Source organism: Zootoca vivipara, chromosome 1, assembly GCF_965207765.1.
Source record: "Zootoca vivipara chromosome 1, rZooViv2.hap1.1, whole genome shotgun sequence".
Taxonomy (NCBI): Eukaryota; Metazoa; Chordata; class Lepidosauria; order Squamata; family Lacertidae; genus Zootoca; species Zootoca vivipara.
Window position 1 is genome coordinate 67,255,648 of NC_142582.1, and position 23,133 is coordinate 67,278,780.

Genomic DNA, 23,133 nt, shown 5'->3' on the forward strand with positions numbered 1-23,133 from the left:
AAACACATTTTTTCATATCATTGTACTAAAGATTCAAAACAAACAAACAAACAAACAAAAAAGATGGTTGTAATAGAAAGTAAGATACAAAAGCAAAGAATGAGCACCTAACACTTTTTATAAAACCAAACAGTGAACTTGCATAGCATCAAGGTTACTGTAAACAGAAAATTTTCCATCAACACACACACATTCTCATTCCAAATATGTTTGGAATGCATTCAGAACTCTGTTTTCTTTCAGCAAGCAAAATTATGCAAGGTAAGATGTAAAATAGTTACATATTAAATGCATTTAACAGCTGTGGGGTAAAAAACAATAAATAAAGCAAAATTAGGTGACGATACAAACATGAGCATTTTCAATCTTGATTCTCACTTAATCCATTGGGATATGGTACTGTTTGAGGGTTTTTGGGGCCACCTAAAATGATGCCCCCTTCCCCTTCTTCTAGGGCAGTGGAGTATGCAACAGGACAAATGAAGATGGAATGCTGGGTGGGGCAGACTTCTGCTATAGAAGGCCACAAAAAGTCTGTTGGAAAAACAACTTGGCAGATGAGTTTTGCTTCATGCTCAATGTCCAGTTAAGGTCACCCCCCCCCAATGGTCAAATAGGCTAAGAAATGCTAGCTTGTTTATTCTTCCTTATTTTGGCTCACTTTCTGGAGCCATCTGGATTATTTTACAAAACTATTCATTGAATTGTGAATTAACATTTAATATGATCCACATCAGTCACTCATAATCTCTGCTAGTTGCACATTATTATCAACTGGATGGTGCATGTTAATGTGTTGGAGGTTATTTGACTGTTGCTTTAAAGAGCAAAGGGGTAGACAAAGTGATCACCATTTCATTTTTTTACTTTAATTGCTAACTGTAGGCTAAAGTATCATTGCAATTAACATTGGCATGCAGAAAAAACGTATCAGGATTCAGCAAACTGATCTACAGTGGAATATCAAACCACATCACTGACCTATGCAAGACAACTGCTGTACTAATCATTCTAAGACTTTTTAAGCTCTTAAAAACAAAAACAAATGCATGATCCTCTAGAAGCTGATAACTTGGCTTTGCTTTTACCTTGTGAAAGTTTATGACAGGTTCTGAATGAATCCTGATTAGCTGAAGACAAGATCTATATCCTTGGAAAAGCTGTGCAAATAACCGAAGAAAGACACCTCGCACTTCTTTATCCTGTGAAAAGACAAGCAAATTGAGTGCAACTATCTCCTCTTAAACACAAACTAGAGAAAAATGCTTCCTCTGTCTTTAGGCATAACATACCAAGGGGTGCAACTGGTATGATTAAGTGTAAAAGTATAAAATCCTTTCATATGAATTCCAATGGCCCAATAAAAACAACAGCCAGAGTGTGACATCTTTGTGGTAAAGTTTAACATCTAAAGTACATTTTAGAGAGACCTTTCATTAGGTCTTGAACGGTGCAAGATTTATCTTTCAGTAAGGAATAAAAAATTTCCAAGCATAGCCTAAACCAGAATTTAACCTATTGCTACTTCTGGACAGTTTCTTGCCAGAATGGATGGCATCACAAAGAGTAATACCAACAATGCCTGGACTTTGTTACTCATACCTCCTGAGGTATTAAATCTACCTGACATTTAAGGATAAGGAAACATGATGATTCCAATCAGTCTCCTGAGCCCTGCCTTGTTCTCTGATTCTCCTGCTTCATCCCTTGCACATCAAGAAAGTAAGTGGTACCCAACCAGGTGGGAAGTCCAGAGTATCTGTATGAGCAGCAGTTTGGCTGCCAGAAGGACCTATCATCAGTAATCTACTCAGGAAGAAAAAGAAGAGCACAAATCTGCATGTTGAGATTCCTACATTGCAGGGGGTTGGACTAGATGGCTCTTGTGGTCCCTTCTGACTCTATCATTCTTTTATTCTTATTAGTTTTCCATTAAAAATGCAGTATTGTGTGTAAGTGGTATTCTGAATTTGCATTAGTGCTAAATGTCAACGATAAAAAGTACAATGTAGGCTTACATCCGAGGACACTGATGAGGTACTGTATAACCTCATAAACCAGTATAAAGATATTTAATACTAGTCCTATGTAGAGTAAACCCACTGAAATTAATTGGTATGAGGGCCATTAATTTCAATGTGTCTACTGTGAGTAGAACTTGGTTGGATACAATGCCTTGTCAGACAGTGCCCTTCAATTCAGCAGCAATTGTAAAAAACAACAACAACCTTAAAATGAAATAATGGAAAAATGTAATAATTATAAAGTATTTATGAAGAATACAGTCAAAGGAAAACCTTCATTTCAGGAAAAGGATTATTTTTTCTGTTTATTACAAAGCTAGAAATACTGGATCTTACCAACATTTTGGAATGTGACAGAGCTGTTCGAGGAGGAGGAAATGCATAATCTGCTGTTTCCAAATCTGGATGTAAAACCTACAATTTTAAAGAACAAAAATTCAAAGGAAGCACTATGTTGGCAACATTTTCCTAAGTTTATTTTTCTTAATATAGACCCTTCCACAAACATATTTCATATTAAGTCCGACAGCAAAGGCTTGCATCCCATTTAGATCCTTACCTCCCCCCTCCTAAGAGACTGAACAGACAAAAGCCCTGACTCTAGAAAAAAATCAAGCAATGACCAGTAAGAAAATAATTATAGCTCAACAATAAAGCAACTCTCAACAATAAAGCAACTACTGGTCTTTTAAGTCTGTAAAGGGGGAAACAGGACAGACAGAGTTGAAGATGTATGTAACAAGGGGTATAAAACAAATAAATGTTTCCTTTACAATTTCCCGGTGATTCTTGCTTTGTTTTTATGCTTGGTCTATGTTGGTCTAGCATATTAGTATGAAATATTTGCCTCTTTATGTTATTTGGTAACAAACTGAGAAAACAAAAGTGGTGCATTAAAGGGTAATATTGGAAATTAGACTTACTAGAGAGAGGGCAGTTTGAGTCTGGTGGAGTAGTGGTTCGGGGAGCTGGGAGAGATGAATACATTCGGGAATTTTAATTGTACCACCATCCAGATCTGCTATAATTACATCTAACTGAAAGACAATGGCAAATGAATGAAAATGTTATATGAACACAATGGAAATATTTTTTTAAAAAACAGCAGAAAAATCTCATGGGATGCCTCTTGACAACTGTGTTGTGACCTCTGGTTCTGACTCCCTATTTCAGGGGATGAGGTTGTGAATTCACAAAGAGCATCAGCAGGTGAGAGGGAACTACACTGAAAACATCCTAGACATCCCCACATCCATGGAAGCCCAGGTGTAAGAGAAGCCTGTTTTGCCAGCAACTCTTAGGCTGCTTTCAGATGACACCAGCCCAGAAATCTGTTGCAATGAAGTCAATGACTGTAAAAGCATGCTAGGCCCTTTTAACTGAAGAAGCTTTGCTACATCGGGTGGGGTGGGGAATAGTCACAGAGCTAGAGCTCTACTGAAGGCTCACTGTGGGTTTAGCTTGCTGTTGAAGCAACATAGTTTGAGCTTCCTCCTCTGATGCTTCAGCCAGAGGTGCACATGGAGCTATCCAGGGTGCTAACTTGCTTTGTCTGACCTTGCATTGTTGGAACCTTAACTTGGCTTGGCTTAACTTTGCCTCATTGGAACCTGAAACTTGCTTTGCTGAAACCTGAACCCATGCCTAACTCACTCCTGCTTGGACCTGTACCTAGAGTGAATGAGAACACCACCTGTAACAAACCACAGTTTTGATGATGTATTAGAAGCAAAATATGGAAACCTGTATCCTTATAAACAGTGCACTACTAGGGGCACAGTTGAAGTGTTAATATTGAATAGAATTGCAGCATGTACTCAGCAGATTGATTAGACCAACTAAAACATTATTATTGACAGACATGTTTCTAATAAAGCAGGCAGCAGATAAAAATGTTAAGTATTTATCATTTCCTTTTCTCTGTTTCACAGGAGGGAAAGGATCTACCAAGATGTTGTGTACTGCAACAAATAAATATGTGCATCATTTAAAAAATGGATGATGGATAAATTTTAAATAGTAACCCATCCTTTGTTTTCTTCTATTTTGTATTTGCATACATTTCTGTTTGTTTATGGGATGACTAACAATACATTAAAAACCATTTTATGTCATTAATTTGCTTTATCCACTTGCTTGTTAAAAGTTCTTTTTATTATGAAGATGATCTACCCAAATTTTATGCTCAATAATTTCTCTGTATGGTAACAATAGCAGGGATAAAACTTGGTTGAATATACTCACAAGTTCATGAATCTCATTACGGAAGACAGAATGCACACCAATAATAAAGGGTGTGGGTGAGCTGAGAACTTCAAGCAGCTGCGCAGGGAGAATTGGAATGTATGGGTAACTGGGGGGGAAAGTGAATGAAAAAACTGTAGTGAGTTGTTGAACATAACATATTACATGAAGTAGCTTTCTTATACTTACCATTTCCCATATATAAGCCTTTTTTAAATTTAAAAAAATCACACACTATTTGCATTATAGCAGCAAATGCACATTTATCTACAGAATCACTTGACTCAACCATTTAAAAATTACTTCCTACCCCAACACAATATTATTTATCCATGAGTTACAGATAGAAAAATCTGATTTTCAGATTATCAATATTTAGATGGCAAGTATTCATTTAAAATGACTGTCAGTTCACTAGTTAAATCTGTCAATCCTATGTAAATATATTTTAAACAGTTATGGAATATAAAATTTATTTCAATAACGTAAGTCTACTAATGTGAAAATTAAAAATACAAACCATGCAAATAATTTATGCTCATTTAAGCAGGAGGAATTCTGAATATCTCTTAATGGCAATAAGTTGTACCGGTACCTAGACAAAGTTCATGGCCTTCATAAGTATTAGTTATCACCCACAGCCACCAATCTAGGATGTTGCTAATGCATGCTGTGGGCATCCCAGCTATGAATGCTGTTACGCACAAATAATAAAATCTGATAAAGTTGCATCTGATAAAGTGGACTGTAGTCCATGAGGGTTAAGTTGTAATAAATTCTGTGAGCCTTCAAGAGTGCAATGAGGTTGTTTTTGCTGCAGCTGACTAACAGAGCTACCCCTTTGGAAACACAGTATTAGTGTAACACCTACATACTAACCATGATAGTGTCTGTCCACTTCAGATAGATCTGAATAGATTTAAAATAACAGATTTAAAATAAGACCAACCCTTCCTGGAACTGGGAGGCAGAGAGAGACAACCAGTGAAAGCTGAAATATGTTTAAGCATCTTCAGCACACCAAGTTTCCCCTAATGTGCTAAGGTCTACATTGGCTTTAAACCAGATTACATGAGAATCTAATATAAGCTTGTATTTCTGGAGTTTGAAATCTTAGAAATTTTGAGTATTACATTCTTTAAAAACTTTTGCTAATTCTGGCTTTTGACTGCAAAATATAATGCATTTTACTGGTTTCCATATAAGAAAACATATGAATACAACCTGATACAGCTACCAACCTCTTTTGAACAATATATTTGAAAATATGTTTTTCAATCAGGATTCTAATTTTGAATTTCTAAATATCAGTTCTGATGCTAACTCTTAGATGAGAATAGATCTCAAAGCTTTGAAATGTATTAAAAAGAAATAAGTTGAATGAGTTGCATGAAATAACATAATCTTCTGTAAAAATGTCTAATATCTAATTTGAGGGAATCCATGTGAAAAACTCACACCAATATGGATTTGGTGTTCCTCAATGCCATGAGTTGCACAAAGAACTTACCTATATTTGAGAGGAAACATTAAAGATTCAAGTGCTCTACTGGCATCGCTCAGTCTTTGGAAACTTGCAGAATGAAAGAGGACCTTATTTTCTGTAAGAACTGCGCAGAACAGACTCAGCACATTTTGAATTCCTTTATAAAAAAACACAAACAAATTTTAGAAGATAGAAATGCACTGCCAAATAAAAGTTAAAATGAAGTAACTAACATTTTTGGAGTCACTTTAGGAAAATCTGTGGTAAGAATATAATGTGCTACATCTTGGGGATTTTCTCTTTTCCATGACACTCAAGTTTTGTTTGTTTGCTTCTTTTATTTTAAGGCTGGCCCGCTCCTCTATGATTATTTCCCTATGGTTGGAATATTTTGTGTTAGATCTCTTTCAGGATATTTGATCCTATTTTCCTAACAGTGTTCAATAGTGACCTAAAATGGCATTTTGTACAAGTATTTGCGCTTCAAGAGCCAGGCAAGTGGTTAACTTATCAACCAAGCTTAATGTATCAACCTTTACATAACGAGTCTCTGAATACATTAGGTTGTTGTTGTCAGTGGAAGAATAGAAAATGTCTACTAGACATTTGGTATCTGAAGAAGTGTGCATGCACACGAAAGCTCATACCAAAATAAAAACTTAGTTGGTCTTTAAGGTGCTACTGAAGGAATTTTTTTATTTTGTCTACTAGAAGTTATCTGTAAAGTATAAACTGAAAGTTGTAAGTCTGAACAGAAGCCAACACAGGTTATGCAAGCGACTGTAAAAGATTAGCTGGCTGTAAAATCTAAACAATTCTCGCATTAATTAAGTTAACGAATCAAATGCTACTAAAAAAAAGACAGACAATAACTTATTCCAGATATAAATGGTATACAAATGCAGTGTCTAAACATTTTAATGCCCTGGGGCCAGCCCTACTATTTGCCAAAGGGAGGCAATGATCTCAAGCAGCAGCTTGTTTTAGGAACCTCGCTCAGTCATTCCTCCTAAGTCTGCCCCCCCCCCCCCAATTCTACTCTGCTGCAGATTGGAGCTATGTGTGCTACAGGCCTGTCATTCACCCTCTAAACTAGCCAGCTGCACCAGAGGACATTATTCCATTGTTAGCCTTGAAGTAAGTTTCAATTGTCAGAACAGTCTGCTGCTGCACAGGAGGGTGGGTGGGGAGGAGAAACACATATTGTCCTTTGCCTCGGGCAGCAAAATGTTTTGGGCCTGCCCTGTTAAAGAATGTACTACTACGTTATGTGCTAGATTTGTTTTATTTTTAGAAATTGCAAGTTGTGGTGAGAGGGAAGTGCATAACTTGCAACATGTGGTAGCTGTTAGGTGTCATCATATTTGGAAACACTTCCTCGACAATGGAATGAAGACATTTTATGTGGGATTATTGGTTTGTTGTTCTTATTTTTACTATGTATTTTGTGGTTTTATATATTGTGAACCGCCCTAAGATATGCGGAATGGGGGGGTGGTATACAAATTTAATAACTTACTAAATAAATAAATAAATAAATAAATAAATAAAGTCACATTAGTTTTTGCAATAACGTGCTTAGGTCTTAAGTGTCAGTGACCTTTTAATAATACATTTATAGATTAAAATGCTTACAAGTACCACAATGCTATGGCTTGGTATTCAGACTTTATTCCCACTGGCAAGAGCATCACTAGAGAGGAATTCCACCCAGGTGATACTCCTGATATTAGAAGAGGGGAGACAATTTCTGCATATTCCACCCTCCCCCTACAGTGCCTTCAACTTTAAGGGGTCTAAATTTGGAGAGATAAATTCTGCTCTTGGATGCACATCCTTGTGATTATTTGATCCTTCAGGTAGTGCAAATGAGTCAGTGCATTTAGCTGTTAAGCAGAAGGTTGGTGGTTTGAGCCAGCTGTGGGCAGGATTCCTGCATTGCAGGGGGTTGAAGTAGATGGCCTTCGTGGTCCTTTCCAACTCTGCAATCTTATAATTCTATGAAGAGAATTTCCCCACTGTCCCCCATCATTGAAACTGTAAATGCGCAGTAAGTCACCCACACAGCCTAAAACAACTGGGCTTGAGGAAAGCTAAATGCCTTACATGGGGGCAGCTTCTATCTTCTTGGGACCCCAGGCTAAACAGAAGCAGCTGACTTGTCAGTCAGCTTGTCAGTCCTCACTGGCTGAGGACCTCTGCCTACATTCTCTACTAGAGCTGATACTGTCAGCATGATGGCAACATGGCTTCTCAAGCCCCCTAGGATCCCCGCTGTGTGACAGGCGGGATGGGGGGGAAGCGCAGGATCTTTCCTCCGCTTCCCCCCATCCCGCCCGACACATCGGGGATCGGCAGGCACTGCTTGGGGAAGGCAGGCAGGCAGGCGACAACAGCCCGGGTAAGCTCCGGGGCTGTTGCCATCTCCCTGCCTGCTTCCCCGAGCTGAAGCCCCCGGGGGACGGAGCCAAATTGCGGCGCGGGGTGTGTGTGTGTTCGCCGTTTGCCTTCCCCAAGCTAAGGGGGAGGCAAACGGCGAAAAGTCCCAGCCACGCTGCAATTCCTTCCCTTTTTCCCGCTGCTGCCAAGCCAGTCCCCAAGCCGAAGTATGGCGCGGTGGGGTTTTTCGCCATTTGCCTCCCCCTTAGCTCAGGGTTAGGGTTCAGCTCTGTCCCCCAGGCGCTTCAGCTCGGGGAAGCAGGCAGGGAGATGGCAACAGCCCGGGAAGCTGCGGGCTGTTGCCGTCTCCCTGCCTGCTTCCCCGAGCCGTAGCGCATCGGGGGACAGAGCCAAAGATCGGCGGGCGCTGTTTGACAAGCCCCGCAAGCAGCGCCCGCCGATCTTCGTCTGACAGGTGGGGCAGGGGGAAGGCGGAGGAACGATCCTCTGCTTTCCCCCCACCCCTGCCTGTCACACAACACAGATCCGAAGATCGGTGGGCGCTGTTTGCCGGGGTTGACAAGCTCCGGCAAGCAACGCCCTCCGATCTTCGTGTGACAGGCGGTGGGGAAGGCAGGCAGGCAAGAGAGCAAGCGCCTGCCTGCCTGCCTGCCCCACCGCCAGTCCCCTGGAACCCATAGGAACGCATTGATTAAGTTTCAATGCATTCCTGTGGGAAACCGGGACTCGCTAGACGAAAAATTCATTACACGAATTGACCCGTGGAACGTATTAATTCCATCTAGCGAGGCACCACTGTACCAAGCTGCCATAGCTGTGGCAAATTCTTGCTCTTTACCAGTAGAACTAGCTGGCTAAATCTTCTGGCTCTCAAACAGGTTGCAGTTCTCCAGGTGGAGGTGTAGCAAAACTGCTGAGGAGCCTACTCTAAATGTGAGTAGAACTAACTAAATCAATGGCATGCACAAACTTTCAGATTCAGTCATTCCTTAATTTTCTTTCTAGAGATTTTACAGCTCATAAGGCAGGCTCATGATATTCTGCAAGTAGCTTCCTCTGTAACTCAAAACTGCAGTTGGGGTGAGTAAGCATTTTTCTACCTGCAGGAATTTGTTCTTGGAAACAAGTAAATATGTTCCATAAGTTTTTCATTTAAACTAATGAAGGACTTGAGTATATGATTTCAGCTGTACAAGATCTGGAGTTCATCAATTCCGCCTTCCTCACTTGGTGACATTGCAAAAAAAAACCAAAAACTACACACTCAACATGTAACTATTTAGAAGCCAACATTTTACAGAGTTCAAAGACGACAGAGTATGTGAATGCCAAACAATCCCTACAACACTACACATTTTTAAAAAAGAAAGCATATATTGAAATACTGAATGTCTGCTGATCACTAGTATAACTTCCTTTATTTTCTACATAAATAAATGCATCATGCAAATTTTGACAGTTTCTTTGCTTTTGACAGAACTTTTACAATTACCAAATATTACAGCTTTTTGCATCCCTATAGATGAAACATATCCATGTATATACATCTTTGGTCAACAAGTCATACAAATCATGCCCACCTCAGCTGCAGCTAACACCTACATGTATTCTGCCCAATACCCAACTGGCTGCTGCTTTAAAAGTAGGACTGTTAGACCGTGGGGTTTCTTGCTAGCAGAGCTTTTAAATCTGTGGTTGACCCAGATAAATTGGGACAGTTGGAGGGTAAAATAAATTGTATTTTATTTTTTAAATCAAAAAGCCTGCATAGAGGGTTATATATTCAGACAATTGGGATCAGTTTCACATACTTTGGATGCCAGATTGTGACTGGGTTGTTGTCCATGTAATTTAACTCTTCACTTCTGACCGCTGCTACAATGGTCTTTGAAAAATTACTTATGTTCAGATTATCTAAAGCCACTATTTTGGAAAGCGGTTTGTCTGTCCGTCTGCTCTCTATAGGTCTGGATGCCTCTTGAGATATCATTACCAAACTTGGCATGAGGATTCCTGAATTGGGGGTGGTGGTTTTCATCAACTTTGGAACATTGGCTGCCATTGAACCAAAAAGGTGGAAACACAACTTCGAAATAACTTTGCCCAATTTGGCGTGAAATGTGCAAACTATATCAATCTGCACACCTCTGAAGAAAATGTCTGTCAGTTTGATGTAACTTTGCCAAATTGGGTGTGACAGTTCCAAGTAGTGGCAATTCGGCTGGTTTTGAAAATATCATTGCTCAATTTGGCAAGACGGTTGCCAAGATGGAACCCTCTTTGTCTATAATTGGATGCTAGTTATCATGCAGAATCAAGACAGCAGACCAAACCTAATAAAACATTAGCATACCCACACTCAAACTGATTCAAGGCCAGGTCAGGCAGCCCTAAAACTCACAAATTACATTATCCACATAAAAATCACAATATTTTCTGGTTTCTTTGACTTTCCAGGCAGTGCAAGGCACTTCCTACTACTTACATATATAGTACTTGATAGTACATGGGAGTAGATGTTCACCACAGTACACAACCAAAACAGATAAACTTCAGATTTTTTTTTAAAAAAACAAACCTTAGAAATGCATTTTTAAAAAATTAAGCCACAACTGATTTCATTAAAATCATGAATATAAACAACTTTATATTTTGGCAATTAAACAGTATAGACATTTTATTAAATAAAATAAATATAATTGGGTGTATTTTTATTTAGAGGTGTATATTTTGAGAGTAACAGTCTACATATGCCCAAGGGGCATATAAAGGCAGGCTTTATAAAAACAGTTTTCTAAGCTCTTGATGTTTGCAAAACAAAAAATACATGGGAGCTGATGACTGCAATCCTATACTCATCTACCCGGGTATAAGCCCTACTAAATCCAAAGGGGCTTTCTTCCAAGTAAACATGTATAAGATTGTCCTGTAAACTGAGCTACAGAATATATTCAAATATTCTGCATTTTTAAAGGAGCCTATATCTGCTATTGTAAGTCCTAAGAGCTAAATGTAATAACTGTTTACTTCTCTTCCTTCCTTAAACAAGTCAATGAAATAAACAAGCAAAAGGTCCTTTTCAGCTCCTGAATGATAACTTATTGCAACAGCAACTTCTGAAGACAGATCAGTGTTGCTTCCTGATGCTGGAAGGCAGAACTATATTTGTTGGTAACCTTGAACTTCAAGGTACATCCGTGACACTGACTAGCCAGGGCACAAACAGACTAGACAACACAAAAACATATCAACAATCTTTCTCATGTTGATTATTACAGATTAAGATTCCATAGTCAGGCATACATCCTGTTGAACATTATCCATATGCTGGAAAATTTTTGAACAGAGGTTTCCTGACTGACCTTCACTGTTTTCAAGTATTTGAAATGATATGTAATTTGCACTAAAATATCTGACTTCCTACTTTTAAAAAATGCAATCAATCAGCCTGCTTCCTGTTGTTCTTTTTAAGAAAATGATTTAAGAGACACGCATGCACACAACAGTGCATAGTTCATTGTTCAAACTATTACAATATTATTCTATGGTACAATGTTTCGGAAGTCTAAAAACATTGACTGTAAGATGCTTAAATAAAATGAGCAATTATAGACACTGGATTAGGGTATTTACCAAGATCAATAAATTCTCTAACCAATATGATGCAACAGGTTCCGGGCTCTTAGAATAAGTTATAATTAAAAGCTTAGCAAAAGAAATAATCTGTAACCTAGTGAGACTAATCCATAAAAATGGGTCAACAACTTCAAGAAAGCTTTTCTGAAAGATTATGGTGGTTGGCACAGCCCAGTACAGAAGTTGTAAAAGTTTTATAATGCAACATCTTAATAGGAATGGGAAACAGGCTTGATTAAGAGACAGTTTAAAGTGGAAGAGACATTTTGAAATATTATTCCAAGAAAACTGGTACATCTGCCTAGTAAACAGACAGTAATTTTAGGAAGTAGAAACAAACTCAAATGATATTAGTTCATTGTTTATTTTGGGTGCTTAATATAATACAAAGAATTTAATTACTCTCTAGATTTACTGAATTCAGCAATAATAACAATACTCAGTTCAAACCAGAAACTCAGCACTGCCCAGGACTCAGCAAAGGCCAAACATGTATGAACCCTGATATTCTAAATGAATAGGAGATAAATGTTAAAAATCAGGAACTGTCAGTACCTATATATTGGCAAAACAGACTTTATGTGAGCAGTAAACATAGAAAGGAGGTGGGCATTCTGAGTATTCTGGGGAGCGGGCTTCATCTTGCTTCAGGCCGAGGGAGCCAGCGTTTGTCCAGAGACACCTTTCCAGTTCATGTGGCCAGCATGACTAAACAGCTTCTGGTGTAACAGGACACTGCGTAAGTGCCAGAGCGCATGGAAATGCTGTTTACTTTCCCACCACAGTGGTACCTATTTATCTACTTGCACTGGTATGTTTTTGAACTGCTAGGTTGGCAGGAACTATTTTCCATGTCTTTTTTTTTCTTTTGCCTGGTGTAAAGTTATATATATAAAGTTTTGGGAAGAAACAGGGCAAAAACTATAAAATTATTTGGCCATCAGGTTACTTTGAAATAACTTAAAGTGAATAACTTAAAGTTATTAACCTGAAGGAGCATCTTCACCCCTATCATTCAGCCCAGACACTGAGGTCCAGCGCCGAAGGCCTTCTGGCGGTTCCCTCACTGCGAGAAGTGAGGTTGCAGGGAACCAGGCAGAGGGCCTTCTTGGCAGTGGCGCCCACCCTGTGGAACACCCTTCCATCAGATGTCAAGGAAATAAACAACTGACTTTTAGAAGACATCTGAAGGCAGCCCTGTTTAGGGAAGTTTTTTATGTTGAATGTTTTATTGTGTTTTTAATATTCTGTTGGGAGTCGCCAAGAGTGGCTGGGGAAACCCAGCCAGATGGGTGGGGTATTAACAACAACAACAACAACAACAACAACAACAACAACAACAACAACAACACAACTTCAGTTTAGAGATAATAATGTGAGAAAGTTAAAAATATAAAAATAACAGGCCCAGGAAGGGACGCAGGTGGCACTGTGGGTTAAACCACTGAGCCTAGGGCTTGCTGATCAGAAGGTTGGCAATTCAAATCCCTGTGACGGTACTTGTACTTGTCCTCCGCTCTTCCTCAGTAGCATGTTGGATGCCTTCCGACCTGAGGGGCTCATCTTCCAGCGTCATAACTTTTATATGCCTGTTGTCTTTGTCCATGGAGTTTTCTTGGCAGGGATACTGGAGTGGCTTGCCAGTTCCTTCTCCAGGTGGATCACGTTTAGTCAAAACTCTCCACTATGACCTGTCCATCTTGGGTGGCCCTGCATGGCATAGCTCATAGCTTCTCTGAGTTATTCAAGCCCCTTCGCCACGACAAGGCATTGATCCATGAAGGAGATCTAAGGTTATTGCTAGGCATTTAAAGGACTCAGGGCACAGGATACGAATTTGCATACAGTAGGGACCCAGGTGGCACTGTGGGTTAAACCACTGAGCCTAGGGCTTGCTGATCAGAAGGTCAGTGGTTCGAATCCCTGTGACGGGGTGAGCTCCCGTTGCTCGGTCCCAGCTCCTGCCAACCTAGCAGTTCAAAAGCACATCAAAGTGCAAGTAGATAAATAGGAACCGCTACAGCGGGAAGGTAAACGGCGTTTCCATGTGCTGCTCTGGTTTGCCAGAAGCGCCTTTGTCATGCTGGCCACATGACCTGGAAGCTATACGCCGGCTCCCTCGGCCAATAATGCGAGATGAGTGCGCAACCCCAGAGTCGGTCACGACTGGACCTAATGGTCAGGGGTCCCTTTACCTTTACCTTTAGGACCCCACCCTATCTTATGACACTTCAATTATGGCTGTGATTTTTTTAACTGCTCCAAGCGGGAAGGTAAACGGCGTTTCTGTGCGCTGTTCTGGTTCGCCAGAAGCGGCTTTGTCATGCTGGCCACATGACCCGGAAGCTGTACACCGGCTCCCTCGGCCAATAACGCGAGATGAGCGCCGCAACCCCAGAGTCGGTCACGACTGGACCTAATGGTCAGGGGTCCATTTACCTTTAACAGGCCCAGGACAAATGCTGCAAAGTACTATTTAGACCCGTTTACATTCACAAATCCCTTTGAGTCATGGACGGATACAGAAGCAGCATACAAATACAATTGCTTTCAGTGTGCATTCACTAGTTTTTACATGGCTTCTCTGTGTCCCCACCTTTCATACCTATTTATCCCCACAGCTCTTTTTTAAAAAAATAATAATAATGGTGCTTTATTTATTAATTAAATTTGTTAGTAGCTTTACCTTGCCCAAGGCAACACAAAGTGACTTACAACCAAGTCTCACAGAACTGGCTGGTGGAACATGAATTTCTCTGCTTAGGGCATGCATTCTAACCAGTTATGTTCCTCCACACCGAGAATCCCCTATTTCCAATTAGATCACAATGCCATCACCATCATTATTAAATATCTTATATACATTCCCAGCAAAGTAGTAAGAGGATAGTGGAAGACTGAGCTGGAATGAACAACCAGGTGGCATGTTGAGTTACGGAAAAGCTAAGCAGAATGTAGGACAATGAAGGGAAGTTTTGACAGCTGCTTCCTCTGCTATACATTTTTAGGGCTAAAGAGAGTCCAAGATTACTGTACTCTGTAAGTCTGACAGTATAACAGCATATAGATATGTACTTGTTAACTGAATGAAATGTTCCAGTGACCCAGCAATTACTATGCTAATATATTAGCATATAGTATTAGCAATAATAGCAATATTAGCAATATAGTATTGGCCCGAATAAGCCGCACCCGATTATAAGCCGCACATTTAAAAGTGGGTGGAGGGGGGAGAGAAAAAGACAATACCCGAATATAAGCTGCTCCCTTTCTTGCTCTATTCTTTCCTGGCCTTGGGGAAGAGGATGGGGGACTATCCGTGGGGCAGGCACCGCTTTGCCAGGCTCCTGGCTGCATACTGGATTATTTTTGCAAGGTCACGAATGTAAGCCACACTTTAACTTTTCACAGTCAGAATTTGGAGGAAAAAAGTGTGGCTTATAATTAATTGGGCCAATAGGGTATATGTTTATGGGTCAAAGTATGGGGTGACAGCTCAGCTTCAAGATCCTAGAGCCATTTCAATCTGGTTTTAGGCCTGGTTATGGAACAGAAATTGTTTTAATTGCCTTGGTGGGTGAACTGAACATGAGAAGTGCACCCATTAGTTCCACTGGATCTCTCTACAGCTTTTGAGGCAATTAGTGTGGAAACACTAATTGAGGGGATGAGAGAACACCCTTGCATATTAGTTTGAGAACATTTCCACCTGTGCAAACAGACAACATGGACTCTAGATGGTATTGTGTAAAAGTATGTACAACTGCCGGTTGCTATGTTCAAAAGAGCATAGTGAAAAAAATGGCCAATGCATGTTTCAAAGGCTATGTGTATAAACATACAGCCTCAATTGTTTGTAGCTTCCACCACTATATGAAACGTAAAGCACTTTTAGTAAAATGAGGAGTCCTGGTAGATACAGCACTTCATCAGTGTTTATATTTGCCCATTCTGGATGTTCTTTTTATTTGCATTCTTTGTAACTGTTTTTCAGAATAATTAAGCCTTCAAGTTGCAGAAAGTTGCTTGGCAATTCTTTTCCAATCGGTCACTGGTAGGTTGACAGCCTGTAATAAGCATGGTCTGGGGTTTCAAGTGTAATATTCTAGTAGTTGTGGTCATAACATCCTGAAACCTTTGACAGTGCAAAAGCAGATGGGTGATGCAGCACTACCAAATGTCACACAGACTCTCAGATGCCTTGAGTACTCTAAGCCTGTGTGCTACAAAAATGTATGGCATATTGGTTAAGTGTGAACTCATTCAGAGAAAGCAACTGCTTTGAAAACTACCAAGTTAAATTTTCAAAGTTCATTATACAGCTAACACTACTGCCACAGACACTTATGCTTTGAACTTCTAAATTTAAGACAACTGTTTATTCTGTATGCATAAATTAAAATTACTACTTTAAAAAGTACTGAATATTTGTGATGGTCTAGTACTAAAGTTGCGAATTCCAGTAATCATGAACTGTGGGCATTCAAACAGAGATTCTGATCCTCTTTTGCAGCAAGGAATTAAAAGTTAAACTTGTAATTATTTCAGACTTGTAAAATTACTGCTACATTTGTTGTGTGTGTGTACATATGTGTTCAGTTCCAACTCTTTCCTCCTCTATATCACTTGCTTTCTCAAGCCAAAACACCTAGGCCACTAAGTATATTTAGAAGTAAGATGGTCAGCTCTGAATCCTATGGTTCATGGTTTATTTAGGGAGGTATTGGCCCAAGCAGCAGGTTGCTACATAGTAAAATAAATAAAAATAAATTGTTTATAATACTCAAAGGAAAGGCTCAGCATCTAAATAATGAGAACTACCTTCATAAGTATTTGTTAATTAAAATGTTAACCTGCCCTTCCTGCCAAAGTAGCCCAGAGCAACAAGATTTGTGAACTTTCCGGAAGTTTGAACAATATATATTTCAGGGAGCAACTGCATTTGCTCTGGGTTCATCCATGTTCAGACAGCAGCACATCAAAATCAAATTATAGCTGCAGGTTCAGGAATAGATACTTGGTTATTTTTAGCTGACTTTGCTGTGGTTTCCTCAAGTGTGTACATGAGTGTTTTACAGACACTTATCTGTTGTTTATGCATCATGTATTTGTCAAGAAACAGGTCTGCAATATATACACTTGCCATGTAACGTTCAAAGTGGTCCTTTCTCTTTCAGCAGTCTGCTCCTAATCCAGATGCAGAAACTAACTGTCCATGAAACTATGCCAGCTATTTTTAAATTTTAGTTAATATTACTAGATGTAAATGATACCATATGTTAACAATTTTTTGTTCAGATGTATATTTGTTGATCTTAGTAGACTTAGAATCATAAAATTTAGAGTTGGAAGGGATCCTGAGGATCATCTAGTCCAACCCCCTGCAATGCAGGAATATGCAGCTGTCCCATACGGGGATCAAATCTGCAACCTTGACATTTTCAGCACCACGGTTTAACCGACTGAGCTATCCATGCTGACTTTTAACTCTTGTAATAAGCTGCTTGCAACTCCACAGCCCAGTCTGGTTTCATAAAGCATTATTATGGTGATCTTGACAGACCAGGAAAAAAATACAAACTGAACCTAGTGAGAGAAGTTATAGTTGTAAGCCAGTCCTGATGGTTGTAGTTCCAATGTAGGCCTGAAGGTTTTCATGTGAATGATAGGAGTTCCACCTCAATCACACACCTCTAGTCAACATGACCCACAATAGGGTTAGTAATTCTGGACAATTTATTATTTTTCAGATGGACCCATATTGACTGTGGCTGAAAAAATTCTGGAAAATGAGATTCTCCCTCTAGGCATGATTTTAACTGAAACCAAATTTAAAAATAGGTTATTTGATTTCATTGCTCAAGTAAAGCTCTTAAAAGTGATATCACTTTCAATATCTGGGGACTAATAAGTCTGCTTCTTGTCAATTGATCATAAACAGATATCTTAAAATAAAGCCTATTTTTAAAATTATGTTTCATTCTTTCGTGGATTACCAATGATTCAAACTATTTTGGACTACTGCCCTCGTGTAGGTTGGTGCCCTGGATATTTGTCTGTTCAGAGACAATGTGTCCTGGGTGGTGTTACAAAGCCTTCCTTTTTCTGGAAAGGGGGTTTGGGTGGGTTACATATCACTATTGCACAATGTTTCTCTAAACAATATAGCAAAAGTAAAAAATGATGAATTTGTTTTGTAATTGTTGACTGCTCTGAATTTGGTAAACATATGGGAACAATTTGTTAAAGACAGCTCATGTCTGTGCAAATGCAGCTCTAGTAACATGTTTCAACGTTTATTTTAGGTTTGTTCTCTCATAACTCTTACTTTCCATAGGACACATTTAATATGTAAAATTGTAAAGAATGCACTGCAACATTCATAAAAATACTAGTTGCCTTTATAGAGGACTAGTTGCTAATAAATTTGTTTGCCATCAGTGAGAAACAATTACTGCTTTAATCTTAATTTTTTAGAATTGTGGTTGGTGGAAGCAGAGATTTAAGCAACTAGGTGCCTCTTTATTTCACAGAGGAAGTAGCTGCACTAGGGTGGTTGGGTATAACTAGCTTGCTGCAAAACTGCTCTATATTTAGATTACAGGCCTTAATTTAGAACAAAGAAAGAATAGAATGAAGATCCCACCATTCAATGCCAAGCCTTCCAGACTAATGTAACTATTCATCTGTCTGCATGTAGATGATGCAGAAATGTTATAAAAGACTAGTTATTAATCCAGTGTCTTTTTTATAAATTTCAAATAAATGACCATTAGTACATTAACATCTGAATAGAATTAAACATAATCAGAGTTGAAAGCTAGTCTGAGTTTAAATAGATTATTTTATAAAAGGCATGAAGGATATATCGAGGCTTAAATAAACAGAGATCATATAATACAGCCCAAGACAACCATATTTTGTTAATTATAGCTACAGTGGGGGGGGGGAGTATTTGATCCCCTGCTAAATTTGCCCGTTTGCCCTCTGACGAAGAAATGACCAGTCCATAATTTTAATGGTAGGTTTATTGTAGCTGTGAGAGAAAGAATAAGAACAGGGAAATCCCCAGAAACCCAGAAGACAAAAGTCAGAGATTGATGTGCATTATAATGAGTGAAATAAATATTTGATCCCCTATCAACCAGCCAGATGTCAGGCTACCTGGTATCTTCACTGTATGTAACGAGCTGAGATTAGAAGCACCTGCTGTAGGGAGAGGTCTTACCTGTAATCCCAGCTTGTTACAGTACCTGTACAAAAGACACCTGTCGACAGAAGCAATCAATCCAGCAGATTCCAAAGTAGCCACCATGACCAAGACCAAAGAGCTGTCCAAGGATGTCAGGGACAAGATTGTAGACCTGCACAAGGCTGTACTGGGCTACAAGACTATTGCCATGCAGCTTGGTGAGAAGGTGACAACAGTTGGTGCAATAATTCGCAAATGGAAGAAACACAAAATAACTGTCAACCTCCCTCGGTCTGGGGCTCCATGCAAGATAACATCTCGTTGAGTTGCAATGATCAGGAGAATGGTGATGAAGCAGGCCAGAACTACACAGGGGGAACTTGTCAATGATCTCACGGCAGCTGGGACCATAGTCACCATGAAAACAGTTGGTAACACACTACGCCGTGAAGGACAGAGATCTTGCAGAGCCCACAAATTCCCCTTCCTCAAGACAGCACATGCACAGGCCCATCTGCAGTTTGCCAATGCACATCTGAATGACCCAGAGGAGAACTGGGTGAAAGTGTTGTGGTCAGGTGAGACCAAAATTGAGCTCTTTGGCATCAACTCAACTTGCCGTGTTTAGAGGAGGAGGAATGATACCTATGACCCCATTATGGAGGGGGACATTATGCTTTGGAGTGTTTTTCTGCTAAGGGAGGGACGATGGACGGGACCATGTATCGTCAAATCCTGGGTGAGCACATCCTTCCCTCAGCCAGGGCATTGAAAATGGGTCGAGGATGGGTATTCCAGCATGACAATGACCCAAAACACACGGTCAAGGCAACAAAGGAGTGGCTCAGGAAGAAGCACATTAAGGTCCTGGAGTGGGCTAGCCGGTCCCCAGACCTTAATCCCATCGAAAATATGTGGAGGGAGCTGAAGTAGCTACACACCGAGTAGCTACACATCAGCCTCAAAATCTTACTGACTTGGAGAGGATCTGCAAAGGGGAGTGGGACAAAATACCTCCTGAGATGTGTGCAAACCTGGTGGCCACCTACAGGAAACATCTGACCTCTGTAATTGCCAAGAAGGGTTTTGCCACCAAATACTAAGTCATCTTTTGCAAAGGGATCAAATACTTATTTCACTCATTATAATGCACAACAATCTCTGACTTTTGTCTTCTGTGTCTCTGGGGATTTTCCTGTTCTTATTCTGTCTCTCACAGCTACAATAAACCTACAATTAAAATTATGGACTGGTCATTTCTTCGTCAGAGGGCAAAAGGGCAAATTTAGCACGGGATCAAATACTTCCCCCCCCACTGTATTTCTACACTATTATGTCTGAGAAAAATGAATTAATGTTTTCTCAGAACTAGGGACTCATAGAGCACTCTCTATAGTTTGCTCACTTTTCAATATTCTTTTACATCGTTTTACAAAAGTAGTCAATCATAGAGGGCGAAACAGACCTTGAAAACCCCTAATTAGTTTGCACCCTTTCACAACTCTTCAAAGCCACTGCCCCTCCCTTTCATATCATCTGCACTTGTGCCATTTGAGTCAGTGATCGATAGAGTCATATTACCATACTGGATATTATGATGTCACAATGGCAAATAAAGCACATTTAGAGTGTGGGCAATACTTTCTGTAACATCCTTCCCAAACCTGGGACCTTCTAGGTGTTTTGGTCACAACTCCTAGCATCCCTGTCCATTGGCCATGCTGGTTGCAGCTTATGAAAGTTGTAGTCCAAAGCATATTGAGTGCATGAGATTGGTGAAAACTGTCTGATACAGATCACATGGGTAATTCTAGCCAATCGGGGTCATCCTAATAACTGAACTCTTGTAGCTCTTTCAAAACCCCTACCTCCAAATTATAAAAATGCGGGACCCTTCTGACACTGATGAAGATTTTAACAACAAAAAACCTGCTTCCCAGAGAAATACATTTTCGCTCAGCTCTATTTGCATTTTTATTATCTATGTTGAATTGTTTGGTTCCAAGGTGAGGGGAAAGCACAAATAATGAGGCACTGTAATTAAGAATCCATACAGGCAACTCTGCATAGAGCAATTCAAAGTAAAAATAAAGTTGGCAAGAAAGCAGGAGAGCAATGGATGGAAAATGTTAAGTGTACACACTAGTCACACTTTATCACTTTATCACAATCCAGAGGCTTGTGCCAAGTGTAGTTGTGGAGGTGTAAACCCTTGTTTCACTTAACTCAGGCATCCCCAAACTCAGCCCTCTAGATGTTTTGTGACTACAACTCCCATCATCCCTGACCACTGGTCCTGTTAGCTAGGGATGATGGGAGTTGTAGTCCCAAAACATCTGGTGGGCCGAGTTTGGGGATGCCTGACTTACCATATATTCCGGCGTATAAGACAACTTTTTAACCCCGGAAAATCGTCTCAAAAGTCGGGAGGTCGTCTTATACGCCAGGTATAAGACCCGGACTGGAAAATCTGTGGTCGCCGCATGTGGTGGTGGGAGCTCAAAAACGGCTGCAGCCACAACCCCGTCATACGCAGCGACTGTATGAATGCCCAGGGAATGAGGGGAGCCTCTTCACTGGCGTCCCCGCTCTCCTTTCTCTGGCTCCTTTTCCCTCTCACTGACTCTGCCTGCCTGATCTCTCTGTCTCTCTCTCTCTGTCTCTCTCTCCGCACCAGGGAAGAGAATCCCTCTGGAATCCCGCCAGGGAAAAGGAACCGTGGGGTCACTGGGGTGAGTGGAAATGCCCCTAAAACAGGGGGGGGGCGAGAAGCGGTGGCGAAAGGGCAGCTCTCCCAGGAAAGGATGTGGAGCAAAGGCCATCGAGTTTCCATGAAACCCAGTTCTCCCCACAGGAGCATAGGGAAGTTGCCTTATAGACCAAGCAAGGCCATTGGTCCATCTCACTTAGTGCTGTCTGCACTGACTGGCAGCAGCGCTCCAGGCATTCAGATTCACATTCACATTCCCAGTCCCATCTAGATGCATCTGAGATTGATATGGGGTAGTCTTATATGGCGAGTATATCCCAAACTCTATATTTTAACTGGAAAAGTTGGGGGTCGTCTTAAATGCCCAGTCGTCTCATATGCCGGAATATACGGTAACTCCTAGCAAAAGCCAGGGATTCACTGCATTGTTTAGCTTACCATGTCAACAACATATAGAATTGTAAGCAGGGCTTTTTTTCAGTATGAACTCACCGGAACTTAGTTCCGGGACCTCTCAGGCGAACATCATTGACATTCAAAGAGAAAGGAGGAGGCATACATGGCGAGTTCCAGCACCTCTTTTTCTAGAAAAATAGTACTGATTGTAAGTAAAGTAAAATCCACCCGAATGTTGTTCTTCCTCAGCTGAAAAGCCATATTTCTTACATGTGCATAATATTCAAAAGGCTTCTAAGTCAATTCATCAACATGTCCAGTACCTCTCCTAGATTACCAAAGGTGCTCTATAAATACTCAATTGCCTTTGTCCTCTACCTCCAAAACCATGAAATTTGTTGGGTGAGTCCCAGAAAAATGCCAGTGCTAGGCAACAATAATTCATTGAAAATCAATGATGATGAATTTTGCAAAAGGTAGTCTAAGCCAAAAGTCTTTCCAAACATTCCACAGCATGGCTTTAGATAACGATACTCTACAATTTGCTTTGTCAGTATTGTGACCTGAGGGTAGCTAGTTTTCCAACTCCAACCACTTACATGAATTTTCTGTGGCTTGGGGTGCATTCATGCTGTCTGAGAAACTTGTTTCAAAATTTTCCAGTCTTTCATTCCCGCATAAGGTTTATTTTAACATTTGAAAGCAATCTGTAACAGAAGCAGAACCACGAGTAGGCTATGACAGAGTAAGCTAAACATCTTTCCTAAATTTAGTTTTTGTTGCAAATGGTCTGCTTAAAATTAGTGGACACTAAATTTTATGTTTTCACTGACCATGGAAAAGCTAATATGCTAACTTCTTCGCCATCACAATGAACTTCTTCAGTCTTCAACAGATGTGGATATATTCTTACCATATAATTTTCTCTAGGGAAAAAAGTATGTTTGTGCCAATGTTCTGGTTCCTGTGTAAGTGGGTCAAAAACTACAATGAAACTATAGCAGAATTACTCATAAATGAGTTGGTGAATGTCCCAAACTTGTTA

At 40.1% G+C, this 23,133-nt stretch overlaps 1 protein-coding gene and 1 long non-coding RNA gene across 7 annotated transcripts in view; one reads left to right on the top strand and one right to left on the bottom strand.

Moving 5' to 3' along the window:
* Positions 1–23,133, bottom strand: part of SBF2 (SET binding factor 2) — a 221,315-nt gene that overhangs the window by 83,814 nt on the left and 114,368 nt on the right. For 5 of the 6 annotated variants that reach the window (XR_015949328.1, XM_088667287.1, XM_035119305.3 and 2 more), the window contains 5 exons: positions 5,779–5,911; positions 4,269–4,377; positions 2,948–3,061; positions 2,361–2,438; positions 1,089–1,202 (listed from right to left, as the gene is read on the bottom strand). Coding sequence is in view for 5 of the 6 variants with exons in the window: in XM_088667287.1 (XP_088523413.1) it covers positions 1,089–1,202; positions 2,361–2,438; positions 2,948–3,061; positions 4,269–4,377; positions 5,779–5,911 (548 nt within the window). In the remaining variant the exon portion in view is untranslated. Of the gene's footprint in view, positions 1–1,088; positions 1,203–2,360; positions 2,439–2,947; positions 3,062–4,268; positions 4,378–5,778; positions 5,912–22,687; positions 22,792–23,133 lie in introns of those variants that run through there. The other variant, XM_035119315.3, reaches the window with a different exon arrangement.
* On the top strand, positions 3,156–4,142 carry LOC148687615 (uncharacterized). Its single transcript, XR_015949348.1, has 2 exons — positions 3,156–3,292; positions 3,956–4,142. It is a non-coding gene; the product is annotated as an uncharacterized LOC148687615 (long non-coding RNA).